Source organism: Falco biarmicus, chromosome 7 (genome assembly GCF_023638135.1).
Source record: "Falco biarmicus isolate bFalBia1 chromosome 7, bFalBia1.pri, whole genome shotgun sequence".
In the NCBI taxonomy this organism is placed as follows: domain Eukaryota; kingdom Metazoa; phylum Chordata; class Aves; order Falconiformes; family Falconidae; genus Falco; species Falco biarmicus.
Genome location: NC_079294.1, coordinates 34,723,872 through 34,743,760, shown reverse-complemented (window position 1 = coordinate 34,743,760; position 19,889 = coordinate 34,723,872). Strand labels below are relative to the sequence as shown.

Sequence of the window (19,889 nt, the reverse complement as noted above, 5' to 3'; positions counted from 1 at the left end):
GACACAAGCAATGACGTTCACACTCATACTTTGCTCTACTCTTTATGAACAGGAATGTGTAATTTGGGTGCAATACACAAGCACTCCCCGGCCAGGCATCTGCACTTCTGCGATCCGTAATTGTCAACAGGAATAATGAAACTGCAGAGGCTGGTACTGAACCTAGAAACTGATGAATTTCCCTGTTTGAGTTCCATTGGCCAAGTTAAAATAATAAAAAATAATAATTACAATGCTAATACGTTACTATGGATATACCTTATTTAGATAAAATAAAATAGGAAGAACACAGAGGGATAAAGAACAAGAATGAGTGAGGTGACATTCTCTTCTGCTGTTCAGACTCAGATTTTCATGATTCACAAGAGACAGGCTGGAACGTTTCTGTCACGAGTTCAAGCTGAAGATTTCATTGCCACATTCAGAGCTTAGAGGCCTTTGTTATTTAAACAATCCAAAGATTTCAAATCCTCTTAAAATCATCTGAGAAGGGAAAGAGAAGAAATTGGTTGAAACTTGCACTTGAAAGCAGAGGAGAGCTGTATGGATCCCAAATTTCAGGTTAAGTTCTGAGGAGCATCTGTGGAGAGAGGAGGGGTTCTTTGTTCCCTCCACATGCAAACCAAGTTGCACATGAATCTCTCTCTCTTTCTTTTGACAAAGTTATGCATTTCCATAATGGAGCAAGCTTTATAAGTACCTCTTCAGACAAAAATATCCCTCAAATTCTAGGAGTTTTTCAGGGATTTTTTTTTAACAGCAAAACTAGTGCTGGTTCACAAAACTCAGTTTATTGCACCAAGCAATGATGGCATTTGTTTTCCAAAGACACAAACAATCCTTGGATTGAAGTTGTTGGGGAAGATGTGCCAGCTTTTTTAAAAAAAGCCTCCCCAGCAACAGTGGATTTTTTCCATCTTTTTTTCTCTTTTTCTTTTTCTTTTTTCCCTCCAAATAACAGTCCTAACCTGGGCGTAACATGGATGTCCAAATGACATTCATAGTGGGACAGAACATATATAGCAGATGGGATGCTTGACTCTTACTTACTTTGGATGCTTGGAAAGTGTGTTCCCCTCTGCTTTTGCCTGCATGTGCACGCAGATGCAGGCAGACCTTTGCAGGATAAGAGAAGGTGCTGGAGAGAATGATCTGGCTTTTAGAAAGACCCTCAAGTTACAAATGTAGGGGCAGGTCTTGCTCTCACTGCAGTCCCTGAGGGTCCTGCAAATGATTTCAGTGGGGACACAACTGAATCTCTACTGTTGGAAAGTCTGAAGCTTAAACAGACCAAATTCTGCCTTTAGGAATGCACCCTTTAAACTGAAGAAGGAAAATACAGGGCCAAATACTGCATTTTATTTGATTAAGAAAAAAAAATAGTTTTTCTTCTGCTCTGGCTTACTGGTTCCATTATTTTATTTTTTTGGGTGGGGGCAGAGGTATTGTTTTGATTTTGTTTTAATTGAAAAAGGTGTGGGAGAAAACTGGGCCCCATCATTTGTACTGTTACCTAGCACGTTTAACACTTGGAAAGAGTTGGGAAAACGAGAGCCGCTGCAGGGAAAAAAAAAAAACCAGAAAAAAAAAAAAAAAAAAAGCTCAAAGAACCCCACAGACCATAGACTGAGCAGGGGACTCCAGGGAAGGTTTAGGATGTAAATGTTGAGAAAATCTCATTTTCTAAATTCACTCCTGGAAACAACTGCAAGAGACAGATGCCAAAAATAAGGGGACACCAAACGTCTTGAAAACACAGCAAAATCTGCATTGCTTTTGCTCTCTCCAAGAAGTCTTGGGAATGGGACAGGGGATAACACATTATCCTCTTAAGCCTTCATTTCACTGAACCCTCAAATAGGCTAGTGTCATGGAAAAGAAAATCAAGTGGATGAACGTTGCAATTTATATATATTTGAATAGATAACAAGAACAATTTTACTGTTTGCCATAAATGAAAAACCCCACCAAATCATTCCTCTGATTGAGGTTCTGAAGCTCTGTTTATGGCTGCAAAGTGATTTGATACAAAAAAATCACACATTTTGAGTTATTATATCACCCAGAAATTTGATGCCACTTAACTATGTAATTTTCAGAAATGATATAAAACCGCTGCAGAAAAATATTCAGGGAAGCCCAAAAGACCTCTTTTTATCTTTTTTTATGGGTCTAAAATGAGAACTCGCAGAGATCCTTGCACTGTATGTGAAGGCTGAACTGCCACCTCGGGAGCTTTATTAATATGTATGTAAATATGATCTGGTTAGATCCTGTGTTTCTGTGTCTTTTCACAAGGTGGAGCGGCTAAGCTGATCAGATCAACGCCCTGTGTTTATTTTTTTTTTCTGCCCAAGCAGCAACATTTAAAGATTCAAAGAGAATGAGGACAGCAGCCTCATTTATGTCAAGATTGTCTCAAACGTCGTTCCTTCCTCCCTTCCTTCCTCCCTTCCTTCCTTCCTCCCTTCCTTCCTCCCTCCCTTCCTTCCTTCCTCCTCTCTTCCTTCCCTCCCTTCCTTCCTTCTCTTCCCCCCACCCCCCCCCAACTCCCAGATCTGTATCAAAACCAATTTACTTCTAACTTAGCATGAGCTTTCTCAGTAAAGACTGGGAAAAAACTAAAATCACATCACACAGAATTTGCAGCTCCAATTTTTCTTGCACTGAAAAGTTATTTGAGCAAATGGGGAAAAAGTGGAAATTCATTCGAAATGTGTCCAAGTGACACATCAGGCTTATCCTCTGTGAGGATATTGGGACTCCCTCTTTACACTGAAGCCACTGTTATTTATGTATCTATATCCATGCCAAATTTTAGCTAAAGACTTTGCACGATTGAAAAAAAATGATAAAAAAGAAACCCAGAAGCTGAACATGTGTGTGCGGAGAGTTCTTGACTCATCATGCCTTGTTGTATGTAGGATAAAACTGAATACTTAACATTATATTAGCTTGTTTTCCCCTGTGGTAAGGACAGTGTTTCTAGATGAGAACTCCTCAAATCCCTGGATATTATGAAGACAGGAAAGATTATTACCTTGATACAAGTTATTTTGTGCAAGACTCTCCCCCCTAATTTAAACCAGGGGATTATAGCGTCTTCACAGCTAGCAAAAAAAGCTTGTGCTCTTGTTGCAGGTTATGCTCCCGTTTCGCCTGTTTTTTCCTTTCTTTCGGGGGATATTTTTTGCGTGGTTGGTCGCGGTTTTTGCTGCGGTTGTTACGCGGCCCCAGGTTTGCAGGCGGCGGGGCCGGCGCTGGGCCGGGGGGGCGCTCGGCGGCAGCCCGGGACAAAGCGGGGCGATGTCGGGGGCCGCCGCTGCCGCCCGGGCAGCCCCCGGGGACCCCGGCCCCTCTTGCGGGGCTGCTACCACCGGCTGCGCCGGGGGCGGGGGGGCGGGGAGAGGAGAGACAAGCGCGGGGCCAGCTGCAGATGGAGGCGGGTCGAGGGATAGGTCAAGGTTAGAAGGAGCTTGCTATTGATCTGGCTTTGAACGCGAGACAGGGAGAGCAGAGAGACTAAAGGGGGAGCTGTGAGACAAGACATTAACAGCTTTCAGTGCTAATGATCACAAGTGCCAGACAAGGGAGGAAAGAGGAGACTGAGAAATCACTTTGGAATTTCTCCCCCCCCTCCCCACTGGGATGTATTTTCGGAGGGGGGGAGGCAGGCTGGGGGCTCAGCCCCCGCAGCCCTGCCCGCAGCCGGCCAGGCGGTGAGGGCGGCCGTGGGGCTCCGGCGGCCCTGCCGCCCCAGGCCGGCGGGGCGGCCGCCTGGTCAATCATTGCCGGCCCTTATCTGCCGCGCTCAGTGCCCACTGGAAGACACTGGTTAATCAACAGATGATGCCCAGTAACTTCCCGATAAGCTGCGCTCCGAAGGGGTGCAGCTTCCTGCAGCTCGCCGAGAAAGGGCCGCAGCCGCTGCGAGCCGGACTTTGCACCCCCGAGGGTGGAAAGTGACCCCCCCACATTCCCCGCCACCAGGGCCGCAGCCCCGCGGAGCGGCCCCGGGGTCGGGCCGCGCTTCGCCCGGCGGGCACGGCCACTTTTTGTGGCCTCGCCAGCCGGGAGTGGAGGAGGGATCAAAGCGGGCAGGGGGGCAAGGGCAGCCCCGTCCCCGCCGGCCTGCCCGGACCCCCTTCCCCGCGGGTGCGGGGGCCAGCGAAGGGGAGCCCCTTCCCTCCGCCCCCCCGAGGGTGCCTCATGCCGACCCGCGGCGCCTGCCCTTCGCCTGCCCGGCGGCGCGGAGCCCCTGCCATCGCCGCGCTCATTTTCCTTTGCAGGACCCGGCTAAACAAACCAGAACACGCACGGCAAAGAATCTAAACGGCTTAAGCGCCGTTAAATGTCTTTTGCGTATTTGCCGTGCGTTAACAGAGGCGGAGGAAGGCAGAGCCGGGGCAGAGGAGGGCACTGCCAGGCTGGCCCGGCGCCCACCGCCCGGCCGCGGACCAGGGGGGGCCGCTGCCCTGGGCGCGCCGTCGGGCCGGGCTGCGGGGGGCCGGGGTCTGGCAGCGCCGAAACGCGAGCTGGGAGCGGTCGGGCGGGTGTAGGGAGGGAAAGGCAGTTTTAGTGGAGGAGGCGAGAGCGATGCTGTTTAGCCAAATTTCTCACAAAGCTGATTAAGGGCACCGAGATGAATTCTGGTCCCCCTCAAAGCTTTCAGGCGATTTAATACAAAAAATATTCATTTAACGTGGAAAGTGAATGACACGACTGCAGAGCAGCTCTCCTGGCGTACTCCGAATGGAGGCTGGGTTTCTTGGGTTTCTGCTCCATCTGCCTCCGAGCCCCCAGCCCTCCCCCTCCTCTCCATTCCCCTCGCCCTGTCCACACCTGGTGCTGAAAAGCTGTTTGCACCGAACAGCTTCCTTGTCTGGGGGGAGAGACGGAGAGAGGAAAAAATAATCGCAGGAGATGAGCTGGGAGAGCGGAGGCAGAGGGGAAAAGTTGGTTTCCAAGAATCTCCTAAGTTAGAAGCGCACGCAGTTGTGAGCATTTACCTGCGTGTGAAATAGGAGGACAAGTGCACCGAGCTGCAGTCCCTGGGAGCCCGGCGTCTCTCGATTCGTGGCTGAGACTTAATTCCTCCAAGGAAAAATCTTCTCTGCCAGGATTTTAAGGGAAGGGGGGTAGGGGGGTGGGAGAAGAAGGTCGGAGCGTGTGTGCGTGTGCGGATCGGGTGTGCGCGCGTGTCCCGCTACCATCACACTTCGGGTAGGGAGAGAGGAGGGAGAAAAAAAAAAACCTCTCCCCAGCCCACACAGATATTTGTGTTGTTGTAAAACTGTTTGAAAGAAATGCAGGGGGGACGTGCTCGCCGCCGAGGAGCTGCTGCGGCGGCGCCTGGAGGGAAGAGCAGCCCGAGACCCCTCGGGAGCCGCCGCCGCCGGGCGCGGACGGCGGGGAGCACGACCCAGCGCCGAGCCTGGCCGGCGGAGCCGCGATGAGTAACGGCGAGGCGGCGGCACCGGCGGGCAGCGCGCCGCAGCCTCCCGCCCGCGCCGCCTTCGGCCGCGGAGCCCGGCGCGGCGCAGCGCGGGCCCCGGCAGCCGCTCCGGCCCCGAGCGCGGCCGGGCCGCCCCGCCGCCCCCGCCCCAGCCGCCCCCGCCGCGGCCGGCGCCGGGCTCGGGGAAGTTTGGCCGTGCGTGAGGATGCGGATCCATGCCTGCCCCCGCTCCCCCCGCCGCCGGCACCCCGCGTCCCCGGGAACGCGGCGCTGCACAAAGCCCGGCGCGGTCCCCAGCCCCGCTGCGCTGTAGGCTGCGTGCGAGCGGGTGTGCGCGAGTGTGTGTGAGTGCGGGTGTGTGCGGTGTGTGCGAGTGGCGTTTCTTGTTCTCTTGCAGGGTACAATGTTAAAAAGCCACCGCTAGTCGCCCCCAGTGCTCCTACTCTCTGGGTCTTTTTGTCTCTAGTGCAGATTAAACGTCACGTCCGCACTTGAACTTGAATTTTATCCCATTGTACAGAGGCAGCCCCAGCCATAGAGAGACAGAGCGCTCCCAGAGAACCAGGACTCCGCCATCTTCACATTGCAATATATAATAGTAATAGCCAGCACCAGCCCAGCTGCACTGGGGGCTTCCTTCCTTCCAGTCCCAGTGCCAGGCGAGGGGGGAAGAGTGCAAAGTGGTGCAGGAGCACTGGCAATCCAAAAGCACCAGGGCAAAGCAGTGCCACTTGAACTGGGAAAGAGGAGACACAGTTTTGGCTACCCCTTTTCAAAAAAATTCTCTCTATATATCTACCCAGCAAGGGTCAATCTCTGAAAAACATTTTTTTTGGCATTTTTTTTTTGTGTGGGGCCAATCCCAATTCTAGTACTTTTTTTTATATTTCTGCTTTTTTTTCTTTATTTTGTTTTATTTTCTCTCTCTCTCTTTTTTTTTTTTTTTTTTTTTTTTTTTTTTTTTTACCCTCCTGGTGGAAAAGCGCACTTGCCAATTTGCCAAGCACTCTGGAAAGAGGGAAAGAGAAAAGTGTCACTGGCGGTGCATATCCTCCTAAGTTCAAGAAGAGATCTGGAAGTCCAAGTGGCAGAAGCAGTGGAGAAAAGACAGAGTGTGTGAAAGAGAGAGAAAAAAGAGCGAGAAAGAGCTTTTCCTGATGATGATGATTTTTAATTGAGAGGGGATCCCATCCAGTGCACCACAGCAGCAACAAAAAGGAGGCTTTTTTTCCTTTTCTTTCTTTTTTTTTTTTGAAAGAAGAAGAACTCGATAAAGAAGAAGAAGAAGAAAGAGGAAAAAAAAAAAAAAAAAAGAGGAGGAGGATCGCCCCCCCAGCACATCCCCCCAAACCAGTGCAGCTCTCCAGGCGATGCCAGTGTAAATGCCAGGGCAATGTCCCGTCGCAAGCAGGGAAACCCGCAGCACTTGTCACAAAGAGAGATTATCACACGTAAGTTTGAACTTGGAACCAAACCGAGCCGAAATCGAGGAGCAAATTAGGGAAGGGGAGGAAGCGGTTGGGGGGGGGTGGGGGGGGGGGAGACTCCAGGAGCAACCAAAGCTGGTAAATGACTTCAGAGAGAGGGAGAGGAGAAGGGAATTAAAGAGGGGAGGGGGGTGTGTGGCTGGGGGATGGGCTGGGGGTGGAGGGGGGGAGAAGCCCGAAGTTTGCTGTGCGTTTTTGCAGCGGTGCGGAGGTGAGGCGGGCGGGCAGGCGGGCGGCGTGGAGCGGGGAAGGCGCTGCCGGCGGGGAGAGCGCGGCGCGGCGCGGGGGGCGCGGGGCTCCCCCGGGAGCGGGCGCGGGGGGCGGCGGAGAGGGTCGCGCCGGGCCGGGCCACCCCGCGGGGCTCCGCCGCTCGCCCCCGGCCCTGCTCTTCGTTCCCTGCTCCGGGGGCAGCGCGGAGCGGTGGGAAAAGTTGGCTAAGCGCCTTGCCTCGGCGTGACAGCCCGGCCGGGAGGTGTGTGTACGGGGGGGGGGGGGGGGGGGGGGCGGACCGAGGTGGGTAGCAAGGGGGGGAAAGCGGAGCGGCCAGGGGGGGACTTAACGGGAAGCACACGGAGGCAGTGGGCCGGCCGGGGCAGGCGGGCCGGCAGCGGCGGGCGCCGAGCCCCCCGGCGCGGGGGGCGCGGGGCAGGTAGATGGGCAGGCTGCACCCTGCCCGCCCCAGGTGCATCGCCGGCGGGGGGAGATAACTCTCCTCCAAGAGGGGAAGGGAAGGCAGGATGAACTCGGTTGGGGCTAGAGGCAAGGCTGCAGAGGGCTGGGGACGGACGGGGGGTGTCTATCGGTGGCGGGGGACGCGGAGAGAGCTAAGGCGGGGGACGGGGCTGGAGGGCACGAAATGCCGGGCAGCGGCACCGGCTCGGGTGCCCGGGCAGGGAGCAGAGGCTGCACTTTGCTGAAGCCCCCATCGTGAAATGAAAACACACACATTACTCTCCCCCCCCAATAGGGAAGGAAAAAATAAAGCGGGGGGAGGGAAGGAGACGCCCCCCCTCCCTCCAGCTCCAGCATCCCCCCTCCTCCCGTTCCCACCCCTCCAGCCCCGGGAGAGGGGCGACCGCCTGCAGGCAGAGTAGGGGGCAGACCTCCGCGCCGGGCGCCCCGCTCCGCTGCTCCGCCGCTCCCGTCCCCGCGGGGCTTTTACCGCTGGGGGGGGAGGGGGGGCGCCTCCCGGGGCGCGGGACCCTCAGAGCTCCCCACTGCGCCGCCGCCACCGGGGCGGGGCGGGGGGGGGAGGTCAGGTCAGGGAGGTCCCAGTTTACCTCCTATAGCATCTGACCCGTTTGGGGGGCTGGTAGAAAATGCCCGGCGAGGTTTTCGAGGTTTGGGGGGGCGGGGACCAGGATGGGGCCCCGCACCCCGCCGGGAAGGCCGGCTCCCCCCCCCCCCCCCCCCAAGTCCGCAAGTTGCTGTGCTGCGGGGGGCGGCGGTGCGCATGGAGCCAGCCCGGGGCTGAGCCTGAGCCGCGGCGGATCCGAATATTTATGTTGAGATTTTAAAGAATTTAAATAAATAAATAAAATATTCCCCCGGCTTCTCTCCCCTCCCCTGAAAGCCAAGAATAGGAGCCATCTGCCAGGAGCATTTGGTGCTTGCGAGCTCCTCTCTTTCTTTGTTACCGGTGATAAATTTCTGTTTGTAAGATTTCCTTGGGAATCGAGATATGTATATAATTTTTCCACCTCCTGTGAGGTTGTTTTTCTTTTCGTAGAGGAGGGTTGTGGGGGGACGGTTTGGGTCCCGAAATTTCAATTTCTTTCGCTCTGTCTTTCCTTTCCCCCCCCCCTCCCTTTTTTTTTTTTTTTTTCTTGGTGTGCGCCTTTATTTTTTAACCCGTTCCTCCTTTCCCCCCCCATCCCCCCTCCCGCCCCAGCCCATCAGCTGGTGGAACACAAATGAAGATGCATCTGGTATTTAGCTCTTTCTGGGGGGTTTCTTTTTAATTCATTGTTATTTTGGAACCAGATTTGCATCACCATAAAAGGTGGATTTCCCCCCCTCCTCAATTCCCTCCCCTTCGTTAACTGCATTTTTGTTTTTAACCATCCGGTTTGGAAAATGCATTTCCCTTTTTGTTGATGGCTTCTTCCCACCCCCCCCACCCCCCCCTTTTTTTTAAATTTATATATTTTTTTATTTTTTAAGAAAAAGCATCAACAACCCTCTAAATCGCCCAGTGCAATTTCTCCCACTTCTCTTGTCTCACTTGCAAGGAGATGTGGGGTGTTGAAAGGGGGTGTGCGGAAAATCTGGTTTGTTGTGCACGTCTGATTTTGTTTAAAGGGGTGAAACATTTCTTGCTGCTGTTGCTGCTGGGGGGGGGGGGGGGGAGGTGGGGTGGAGAAGAGAGCCAGGTAGGTTTGTTCTTCCAATTTGATCTCCTTTTCTGATCGCTTTACTTGAAAGTAAATAATGAGACAGGAGAGCATTAAAAGGTGCCGAGGAGCTGCGTGTACAATGGGTTTAGCGGGGAGGCTGGGGAGGAATGGAGAGCAGAGCGGTATGCCGCTTCCCTCCCTCTCCTCCTGTATTTATTTATCTCTCCATCCTGAGGAAGCTGGCGGAGAAATCACGCTGCATACTGAACAGTGGCAGAAAAAAATTAAGGTATCCAGGGGAGGAGGTGGTGGGGGCCGGGGGGCTGCGGCTGGGGCTGGGGAGCAGGAAGCACAGGCATTGCAGCGCACAGGCACTGAGCCTCAGCTGCGGGCTTGCAGGAGGGGGGTTTCGCAATCTCCGCACTCCTCAGGAAGGTGTCATTCGTGGGGGGAAAAGGAGCCAGGGAGACTGTTCTCTGTAAGGGGGAGTTTGGAAAGTAGCGGGCAATGGAATGGGAAACCGAAACACTTTCAACAAAGTAAAGCCAACCCCAAGCCAAGCTCCCAAAGCTGGGATGAATTGATGCAGTTTTCAGAAATCTTGTATTTATGTCATGTTTAGCATGGGCTTCCCCCCCCCCCCCCTCTTTCTCCCTTTTTGGCGTCTGTCAGGAGAGTTGCATTTCAGGATGGATTGGAGGTCTGTGCCAGGCAAGGACAGAGAGATTGGGAGAGAGATGGAGGGTGGTGGGGGTGGGTGAGGGAGAGGGAGAGAGAAGGGTTTTCTGACACTGCTCAGCTGGAGTTTATTGGGTTTCATGCTCTTGGTGTTCAGAGAAACGTTTAGATCCTGAGTGTAAGACAAACAAACAAACACAAAAAGCAGAGAGGCTGCAACGTAGTTATGCTCCAGAGTTGCAGCGTCTCATTAGCACAGTGGTCTTTAAGACTGCAAAACGGAGTGGCCTGTTTCTCCTTGCCAGTCTTTCCCAGGCAGCCTTGTAAGGGATGCATGTGCAGGACAAAAAGAGAGGAAACACATGCAGAGAAAAGAGCAGCTCTGGACTTTTCTTCAGTGGTGGTGGACAGAACAAACTTGGTAGCTGAGCTCATTTTAATGGGTGGACAAAGCAGAAGAGGCGATCACGTAGGGAAGAGGAGGCTGAGCTGTTAAGCTGTTCTGTGCAAAGAAACGTTACTTTGGTTTGATTCAAGTTGCTGAGTTTCCAGCTTCAGATCTTCTGTTTTTAACTTGAGAAATCTGGTTTCAAACTAGCCTTGCATTTTGCATTTGAAGGACATGTGAAAGGCAAGAGCATGTGAAAAGCTCACTGGTAGCAGTTTTGCAGAAGGTGGCAAACCAAGAACATTTCTGTAGAGCAACAGCAAAGATTGGGAGGGAAAGGCACAGTAAAATCATAAAATTCCAGGTAGAGAACCAGGTTTCCCAAGGAGGCTCCTCACTACCTGGTCAACAGGTTCCATAGGAAGAGTAGTAATTTCCTTTATCACTTTGTATTTGTGTGTAGTCATTAAAAATAATTATAAAAAAAACCCTATGAATTTTTGCATGTCAAAGTTTTGCAAATTCCTTCAAGGAGGTTTTCTTAAAATGAATTTAGATTTAGTGCAATTAAGGTACTTTTCCTACAGACGACACCCCTTCCCCCCCCCCCCCCCCCCCCCCCCATGTAATCAACTCTAATACGAAGAGAATGTAAGCTGTGACTGAAGAATTAGAGGAAATTATTATTATTTTGGAGATGGCTGCATTTTTCATATCTGCCTAGCTGTGCACAGAAAAGCTTAACATGCTCTTAAAAGACATTACATGTGTTGGCTTTAAATAGGGCAGGAAAAAAGCCCAAAAATGGTTGTGTGCTGTTGACTTCCAGGTTGCCTTTCATTTGAATATATTTGTATTGGACTTTCAAGATAAAAAAGAAAAATAAAGCAAATTTTCATAGTTTCTGATCTTTTAAAATATTTTACAAAATCTAGTGCAGAGTAACTAGATTGTGGATGTGGGTTGTTCTGTCCTTTTTGGTTGATGTGCTCAGGGGCTTAAATGGATGTACAGTGGGTGAGAAATAATTTTGCATTTTTTTGCTGGTCGGCAGATGCAGAGCATATTTTGTCAGGCTAATTTAAATATTGAGAAATAAAGGTCTTGAAGATTTTACAACCTGGCTGCCTTTAACAGGAACGGTTGGAGCCCTTGTCTTGCGCAAAATGTACGTTTCTCTGTAGAACAAAGGGTTGTCTTGTGGCATATTTGACAATAATTATGACTTAGAGGAGTATGCGCTCGTAGAAGTAGTACAAATTATTGATATCAGTTACCGACTTCAGTTGACACCTCTTCAGCGGCTCTTCCCAGGGCTGCGCTTGCTGCTAGCGAACCCCTTCGCTCAAAAAATGCCTCGCACAAGGTGGTCGCTCCCCTTCCGTTTCCCACCTGGATTACTTCGAGCTCCGTCTTGTTTGTTGATGGAAAATACTTTCCAAAATAAACTTTGCTGGCTTGCTCAGCCGCCTCGCGAGCCTGCCTTGTGCCCCTGGCGAGAAGTGGCGGGTGTTGGCGACTAGGGGGAGCTCGCAGCCCGTGTGATGGGCTGCGGGGCCGGCCCTGCCCGGCTGCGGCTGCGGCGCGGTGCGCTGCCCCGGGAAACAGCCGCCGCGGCTCCGGCGCTCCACGGCGCTGAGCGGTGCTCCCAGTGTAAAGTTGTAGTATCGATTTTCACGAGGAGATCTATATAGCGCTAGCTGAGAGGGGCTGCGAGCCAGACAAATCTCTCTTTAGCTAAATCCCGGCTGATTAATTGGTTTGGGCGGACAGGAGTTTTTAATTAAAATGAGTTTTTAACAGTGCCTTTTATTGTCAACATGCAAAGTTTAAATTCTCGATTTGTCCTCGTCAGATGATGGCAGTCGGGGGGTAATGATACCTGTACATGAGCAAGTCTGTGTGTGTGTGGGGCGGAACAACCCACGGAGATCCGTTAGTTTGTTCCAGTGGATGTAAAAACACGGAGCGAGGAAGCTGGAGTTCTAGGAAAAAGTGTGCACAGCAATAAAGCAGACATGCACGTACATAATTTGGCATTGATTACATGTCAGAAAGCCACATGTACCCCTGCTGAGAGGATCTGATGTGAGATAGTGTACTGTACTTTGATCTTCAGGTCCTTATAGCAAAAAATCTGCAGTTTATGGAAATAGGCATTTTTTTCCTAGAGAAATAAAGGCAAAATCACATCTGTCACATAGAAGTTGGTGCTGAGCAGCTCACAGGCTGCTCTGCCAGGCTTGTGCTGCTCTCTGCTTGCAGTCGGCTTGTGCATCGTGGACGGACTTTAGCGGGACGCTTTCTCGCCCAAACATATAATTTCACGGCGTGCACATGGGAAGCTTCGATCAGGGGATGTTGATTTCACCCAGTCTGAGCAATTCATCAAGTTATGGTATTGTTAACATAGCACAAGCGTCTTCTTATTTTTAGGGTGCAATATGTGCACGGAGGTTATCCTGCGACAGGAAAGCATGCTTTATTCTAACCTGAAAGAGAAGTAAATTAGGTCAGACAAAAGATCAGGGCTGTCATCAGCTGTACAAAAACCCTTCACTCTTGGGTAGAGAGGGCCAGCAATTTATCTGATGATTTCTCTACCTCATTTAATGTTTGAATTGAGGTAGCTGGAAGCATATAGACAGGAGCCAGCTCGTTTGACAGACCGGTAAACTGAAGAGCACAGTGCCCGGGCCGCTGCTGATGCTAGTGTTCCCCAGCCATGGGGAAAACCTTCCCTTCTCCCCTTCTGAAACCTCAGACTTTGCTGACTGTGGCTTTCCTTCCATTCCGTGAGCGTTAACTTTTACCAAGAGAAAAAATTCCATGAGTGTTAACTTTTACCAAGAGAAACGATTCCTCTCTCTTCCTTCCCCTCTCCTCTGCCCACCCAGTGCACGCACACCCATGCTCCCCTTCCTCTTGCTCCCTCCTCTGCCTCCCACTCGTCTCATCCAGGTCGAAGCCTGGTGGAAAAGTCTCCCTGCGGAGACCTACTACCCCAAAATGGCTCTCTGCCTCCTTGCTGGAGCATTTCCTTCTTTTCGGTTGCAGTTTGGTTTCGCCAGGGCTGCCTTGCAGTTGTTGATTGAATTTGATCTCCCCTCAGTAGCCTCCAGAGAAAACACGCAGAAAAATAAACAGGGGCTGGGGGTTATCGCCTGCTTTAAAGTTAGCGATACTGTAAAAGCGCTTGGTGAAGCATCAGCATTGGCTGTAGACGGCTTTATATATATGTATATTTTTAATGAGGGAGGGAAAAAGCATCAATAACTGCATGCATTGATAAATGCATGATTCATTCAGCTGCTCTTACTACAGCATCTTCCTCTTTTCGTGTTTATTTACTTTCTGAAAATGTATCTGGGCAGGCTGCACACCGTTCCTCTGCACCCACGGTTACAGCCTCGGAGGCAGTTGTGTGTTCAGCTCCTAAATATCAGTCAAATATGCTTGTTGCCTGCCCTCCTTCCTGAAAAGCTGTTGCTTGCTCGGTACTGTAGATCCTTGCTGGAGCTTTAAGTAGCAGCTTCTTTTTCTTTCTTTCTTGTTTTTCTTTTTTTTTTCTTTTTTTTTTTTTTTCCAAAGGATATATAAAAAATGCCTAAAGCAGGCTATTCGAAAACAAATTAAAGCAGAGGGACACACTTCATGCGTTGCAGGCACGCGCCAGTAGAAGGGGGTTAGAAGAATATCATCATTTTACTGGCAAAAGTGACACCAGATCGGGGATTTGATTAATGGTGCAGCATTCACAGGGACTTAGTTCTGTGTTTTTGACATATGCAAGTCTTTTGTGTAGTTGCCTCAGTGCAAGAAATTCTGGTGTTTCTTTTTTTTTTTCCTGGAGCAGCTGATAATTTGTGTATGTGCTGGATATGCCCAAGGTACTTTCCAAAGGCTAAGCACTAGACAGCACAGTATAAAAAAGGAATCCAAAGTTAAGGGAGAGGAAAAAAACACACTGGTTTACTTAACTTTTTTATGACCTCTTTTACTAAGCCACTGGAAGAAGCCATAAATTCGCTGAATGTTATAATGAATATGCTTCAATGAAAGTAAAAAAAAAGGCTTAAGAAAATTGTATATGAGCAACAGTGTGCCATACACAATTGAGAAACACAGTCTCTTTTGAGCCTCATACTTAAGAAAAGAACAGAGCTGTTGTTGTTTAATACATGTTCAAAACTAATTACTTAATTTTGATCATGCCTTTTAAATTCTTGGGTATGAATCTGTGCTTCCAATATCCTTTTCCATGCCAGTTAAAAGCCTGTACCCAAATACTGTTCCTTCTCCTTTTGTGGCACCAAGCGCTCCTTTCTCTCCTTGGTTGTCGTTTAGTTTTAAATAAAACAAATGTATTCACTGGGGAACAAAGAATGCTTTTATATCACATCATCACATCCCATTTTATCTGCGGAGATTTACAGCTTCTGCAGTCTATAGAAGAGCCTGTGTATTTTCCACTCTCAAAAGCAGTAAATAATTTTTTATGAACATATAGTTTACTTAAGAGGAGACACGCCACTCCCTTCTTTAACACTATATATAGTTTCTGATGAAATAACATCTGACAAGTGTTGGAGATTCACACAGATCCTTGGATATTCTCGGCTTTTGTTCCATTTGGGTCCGGCGTGGTTATTGTGCAGTTTTCCTTCTTTTCCCTAAACCCTGATGTGTTGCCCAGCTCTTTGTGGCGGTGCTTGGGCTTGCTGCATCTCAGGTGTGTACAGAGGGTTAAACTGCTTTCTGAGGGATTCAGGCTACTTCTGCAAAAGGCGCCTGACTACTAACTCACAGCTGTGTGCGGGGCTTGCTCAAGCATTGGAGTGAAACGGGTTCTCCCCCCTCAGCCTCCCTGCACGGCTGGGTCCCGATCCTCTCGTCCTGGTCCCCTGGCTGTCGGTACGCAGCAGGGGCGGCTTGGCAGGCTGTGCCGGGGTGGTGGGCTCTATCCTGGCCGCTGTGGGCCATCGCCACCCACTGTGCCATGCTGCCGGCTGGCATGCAGGGACGGGGGCTGGCGTGCGGCGGCGGGTGACCGGATGGCGGCGGCTTGGCAGCGGCACCGGGGCCACGCATGGTGCGGCGGAGCGTGGCTGCTGCTCTGGCTGCCTTTGTGCGCTTTGCACATGCCTGAGAGTTGCTGGGAAAGTGAAGCAGAGCTGTGGGCCCCTGCGTTTCTGGGGCTTCCCCACCAAGTTGCCTCTTTTGGCCGACTCAGACTTCTATTTAGAAAAAAAACCTACAAAGAATTGTTTTTCAGTCCTCAGAAAAATTAAAAATTGATGGCAGATAAGCGGTGCCTAGTACCACTGAGTGTGATGCTGATGCAATATGTAGGCATAAGATCAACTCTGCACCTTGCAGCTGCAGGGAGCTGCGGGGAGGCTCTGGAAACAGGTTATTGATAAACTTTGACGGTGAGGAGCTGCGTCGCCCGCTTTGAGCAGCGTTAGTCTTTGTGCAGCGAGGATCCTGACACCGATCTCGGCGATAACCCAGCCAGAGAGCGTGTGATCCGAGCCATTTCCGTTAAGCATGTTGATGTTACAGTAAATGTAACATGTGGGTGTTGATTGAAGGGACATAATTTTCAGGCCTGCTTTGGGGCAACACCCTGAAGTCACTTCTTTGTGCTCGCTCCCCAGCTAGGCTGAGCTCTTTCTGGATGTGCCTTCAAGACAGCAGTGACTGTGTGCAGAGAACAGCATGCTCGGCACACTGCGGCACACTTGCGGGTGGCTTTCCGTGCCTGGACACTGGGACCCTGGGCAGCCCCAGCTCATCCCAGAGACGGGTGGCCCCTGGGGTAGCCTGCGCTTCGCCCCCCAGATGGGCACAAAGGCAGGCGGTGGTGGGGTGCTAGGGCAGGCAGGGCACCCAGCAGCACCTCTGTGGCAAAGACACTGGCAGCGCTTGTCTTAACCGTTCAGTTATCGATTTGTGCAGAAACCAACCGTGGAGGGGAGGTTTCACACGCAATACTTTGGCCCAGCACCAAACCGTTCCCTTTTCCCCTTTCTCTGCCTCCTTTTGGTACTGTGGAACAGGGAAAATGAAGATAATAGGTTCGCAACTTTTAGATCCCTTCTTACCTTGGTTCTGCAGTGCAATGAAAAGGCAAGAAAAGAAATTACTGCTGCCCGGACCCAGCCTCACCCGTACCCTGTGAACAAGCATCTACTGTTCTGTCCTTTGAGGGCTTGGAAATGGTTTTTAGTAACACAGTCTTGTTCACTATTAATGGGTATGATTCTGAGACATCTGACAGGCAGAAAGTAGTTGCATGTGCATTTGCTTTAATACTGGGCATGAGAGTATTGTTTGCATGGGGCACATATGCTCTAATGATGTCACCACGCTGAAGTAGGAGTGCTGGTGGTTTTGTGACAGTGCTTTTATGGAATTAAGAAGTTTGTCCACTGTATTTTGACGTGGTTGGCAGCCAGAGAGCTTGGAGACGCTGCTTACAGTCTAGCCAGCAAGTGTAACGCTTTTCAGAGAAAAGCAAATGATTTAGATTGTCCGGTTGCATTAATTTCATGAAGCCATTGGATAACAACAGTGTCACTCATGTCCCCATAGATCACCTGTCCCCGGCTCGCTGTGCTCCCTAGGTGGGCAATGCCTAGGCAGTCCTCTTCAGAGAAATCTCTGGGTGCAGAGAAAATGCCAGGCACACCTTAACACACCTGGAAGAACCAGGGCACGAGTCCTGGCTGGAAATAGCTCGTTTGCATTTTTTTTTTTTTTCCTTTTCCCACGTAAGGGAGATGAGATGTTTTCCCTTCTCCTATTTTGTGTAGCTTGATCTCTCCTTCTTAAAAAAAAAGAAATTAATTGTAAATAAATACTTGGGAGGAAACACCTTCCTCTCCTCAAGTCCAGCTACCAACAAACAGCAATAAAACCACAGAGTTAAATTCAAATAATGTGAAGCGACTCATTTGAAACCCACAGACACAAGTGGAGTCAGAACTTTAGATTGAGACTGGCCTAAATTGCCCCATTGGTATTAAAGGACTCCTTAAACAGCCTAAGATCTTGGCTGTTGTATTAACCAGGCATGACCTGATGCGTTATGGACTGGACTTGCAGGCTTTTTTCTCTTTCCCTTTGTGGGTTTTAAATCTCTCCTGTAATGTTACTTGACTGTAGGTTTTTAATGGCTTAATTGAGTTGTCAATAGGAAGCCTTTTATTTTTTTTTTAATGCCAAGTAAAAAAAAAATGCAAATCGACATGGATAAAATGCATTTGAAGACCTTTTCAGTATTTTGTTTTTCATTCTTTTATGTCTGTTTTCCACGTCCTGAGTAAGAGGATGTAATATAGCTTCTGCATTGTTGGGTGTATGGCTGGTCTCATGCTTGATGATTTATTAAGCTCAAATCAGAAATAGAGTCGAGGAAAAAAATCTTTTGATAGTTTGAAACCCAATTACTACTGATCACGAGGGCTCGGCATACCAAGAAAACGAAAAGCTGAATTTCGGTAATGTGACGACTGCCAAAATATGAAGGAATACCAGATGTTGTTTTAAAAAAGTGCCATTGCAGAGTCCTTGGAAAGAGAGAGTGAGCGAGTGTAAGTGAATAGGCATATGTGGATTTAACTAATATTCAGATGAAGTGTAGAACTGAAAAGAAAGAATTCACAACAGTTTAGCTATTCAAACCTTCTTCATGTTTCCACAGACGATCAAATACAGCACTTTTGCTACATTTTCTGAAGAACACAATTTAAATCACTGGCAAAAAAAAAAAAAATCCTCACATAAAAAAGATAATAAAGTTGAGTTCTGTGCTTTTCTTTTTATTTGTTACATATATATAAATGCCAGAATTCAGCCTTTGTCGTTTAAGAGACAGACTTTAATCTGAAGGCTTTACAGGAATGTTAGGTGAAACTAGTAACAAGCATTTTCCTTACGACCCTTGGTTCAGTTCCTGTTTTTGTGTTGTCTTTTCCAGCTCTTTGTCCCATCTCCCGCGTGTGTATCTGCATGCCTGTGTGTGCCTCTCTGTATGGGTTTTTTTAATATTTTGACACACTGCTCCCCCTTAATAGGAATTCTTCCTACAAATAGCGTGCACATTTCTAAAGGACCCTTTTCACAGTCTTTTTCTTTTGGCTCTAAAATGATGTATATGTAATTGGTAATTAAAGGTGCAAGCTTTCTTCAATATAAACAATATTGCTCAATGTTAGATCATTAAAGGGAAGCGCAGAACTAAATAATTACCTTTTGCATCGTGACACACTGTTCGCAGGCATCCGCTCCCCTCCCAGCAGTCCCTGTTCAGCGTGGGGTTATGGCTGCATTTTCACTAAAGCAAGGAGGCATCTTTTCATGATATAAATTGGTGAATTAATCATGTAGTATTGTCTTCAAACTCCTTTTAAGCTTAGATTAAGGGGTAAAAGGTAATTCATGGTTTTCAGAATGAGTATTTTGCTGTGTATTTGGTAAGCTTGGTGTGAGTTAGGAAAAGGAAGCCTTCCCGTGCCCATCATCTGCTCCAGCAGGATGGTTCATGCCTGAGCACTTTTCTGAGGTCCCTGTCCTTTTCTGCTGTCACTGGTGCTGCTGCTGCTCTCCGCTTTGCTGTTAGTGAAGTCTGATGAAACTTGCAATACAGCTGGTAGATACACCCATCAATTATTCATTCTGGAAGGCAAAAATGGGGGCAATTCTTTTTCTAAACTGCCTTTTTCAAGGTTCAACCATTTTTGTTGCCAGGTAATACATTTCACCTTCTACCTCTTATCTCTTTCCTATGCGTGTTTGTTTTTTGTATTTTTTTTCTTTTTCAATTTGCTGAAGAGTGGGACAAAATTCCTTTTGTTTTTCAGCCAGGATGAGAATTCAGATCTGGATTATAACATCTGTTTATCTCTGTCTTACTTCTTTGAGATATTTGTGTGACTTGCTTTCCCCAGGAAACACATAAGCAAACTGCGCGGGCTAGTAGTGAACATTTTTCCTCCTATTCCTTTAATCCTGATTCGATTAGAGGTCTCACTCACTGATTTACATACTGTTAGTTCCTCTGTTTTGTTCAGCCCAAATCCTATAGTCCTTGCAGAGGCAAAACAGCCTTAGGCAAAAGTCAGTGGTAATTTTGCCTGAGTAAAGACCAAGGTTTGTATGATTTGGCAGTTACACAGCAGAACAAGAGAAAACAAACCAAAAAACACGTTTTGCCCCAGAAATGGATTGTGATCCATAATTATTTTATAATGTAAGAATTATCTTCTAAATACCCATTAAAAACACACTGTGTTTTATTAATTGTGAAATTAGAAGTTATGTATTTCTTAGAAACTGACGCAGGTCACTCAGAAATACTTTCCCAGTCTTTGGGGGTAATGGTATGAAATCCATCAGGTCTGTGGGCAAGATTTAAACAAAAAACTTTTATGAACCTATATAACAACTGCAGGGTTATTTGACATCAGGAAAGTAGAGTGGAAGATTTCAGGCTCAGCCAATATTCCCAGTATGTTAAATAAGTGCCTCATTCTCTTTCC

At 48.9% G+C, this 19,889-nt stretch overlaps 1 protein-coding gene across 5 annotated transcripts in view; it reads left to right on the top strand.

Annotated features, from left to right (window-relative positions):
* The first annotated feature begins 5,925 nt into the window (after positions 1-5,925).
* The window catches only part of BCL11B (BCL11 transcription factor B), a 96,976-nt gene continuing 83,012 nt past the window's right edge, over positions 5,926-19,889 (top strand). The window contains exon 1 of one of the 5 annotated variants that reach the window (XM_056346654.1): positions 5,926-6,906. In XM_056346654.1, the coding sequence (XP_056202629.1) occupies positions 6,849-6,906 (58 nt within the window). In that variant the 5' untranslated portion in view covers positions 5,926-6,848. Of the gene's footprint in view, positions 6,907-9,374; positions 9,568-19,889 lie in introns of those variants that run through there. The other 4 variants (XM_056346658.1, XM_056346656.1, XM_056346659.1 and 1 more) reach the window with 4 other exon arrangements.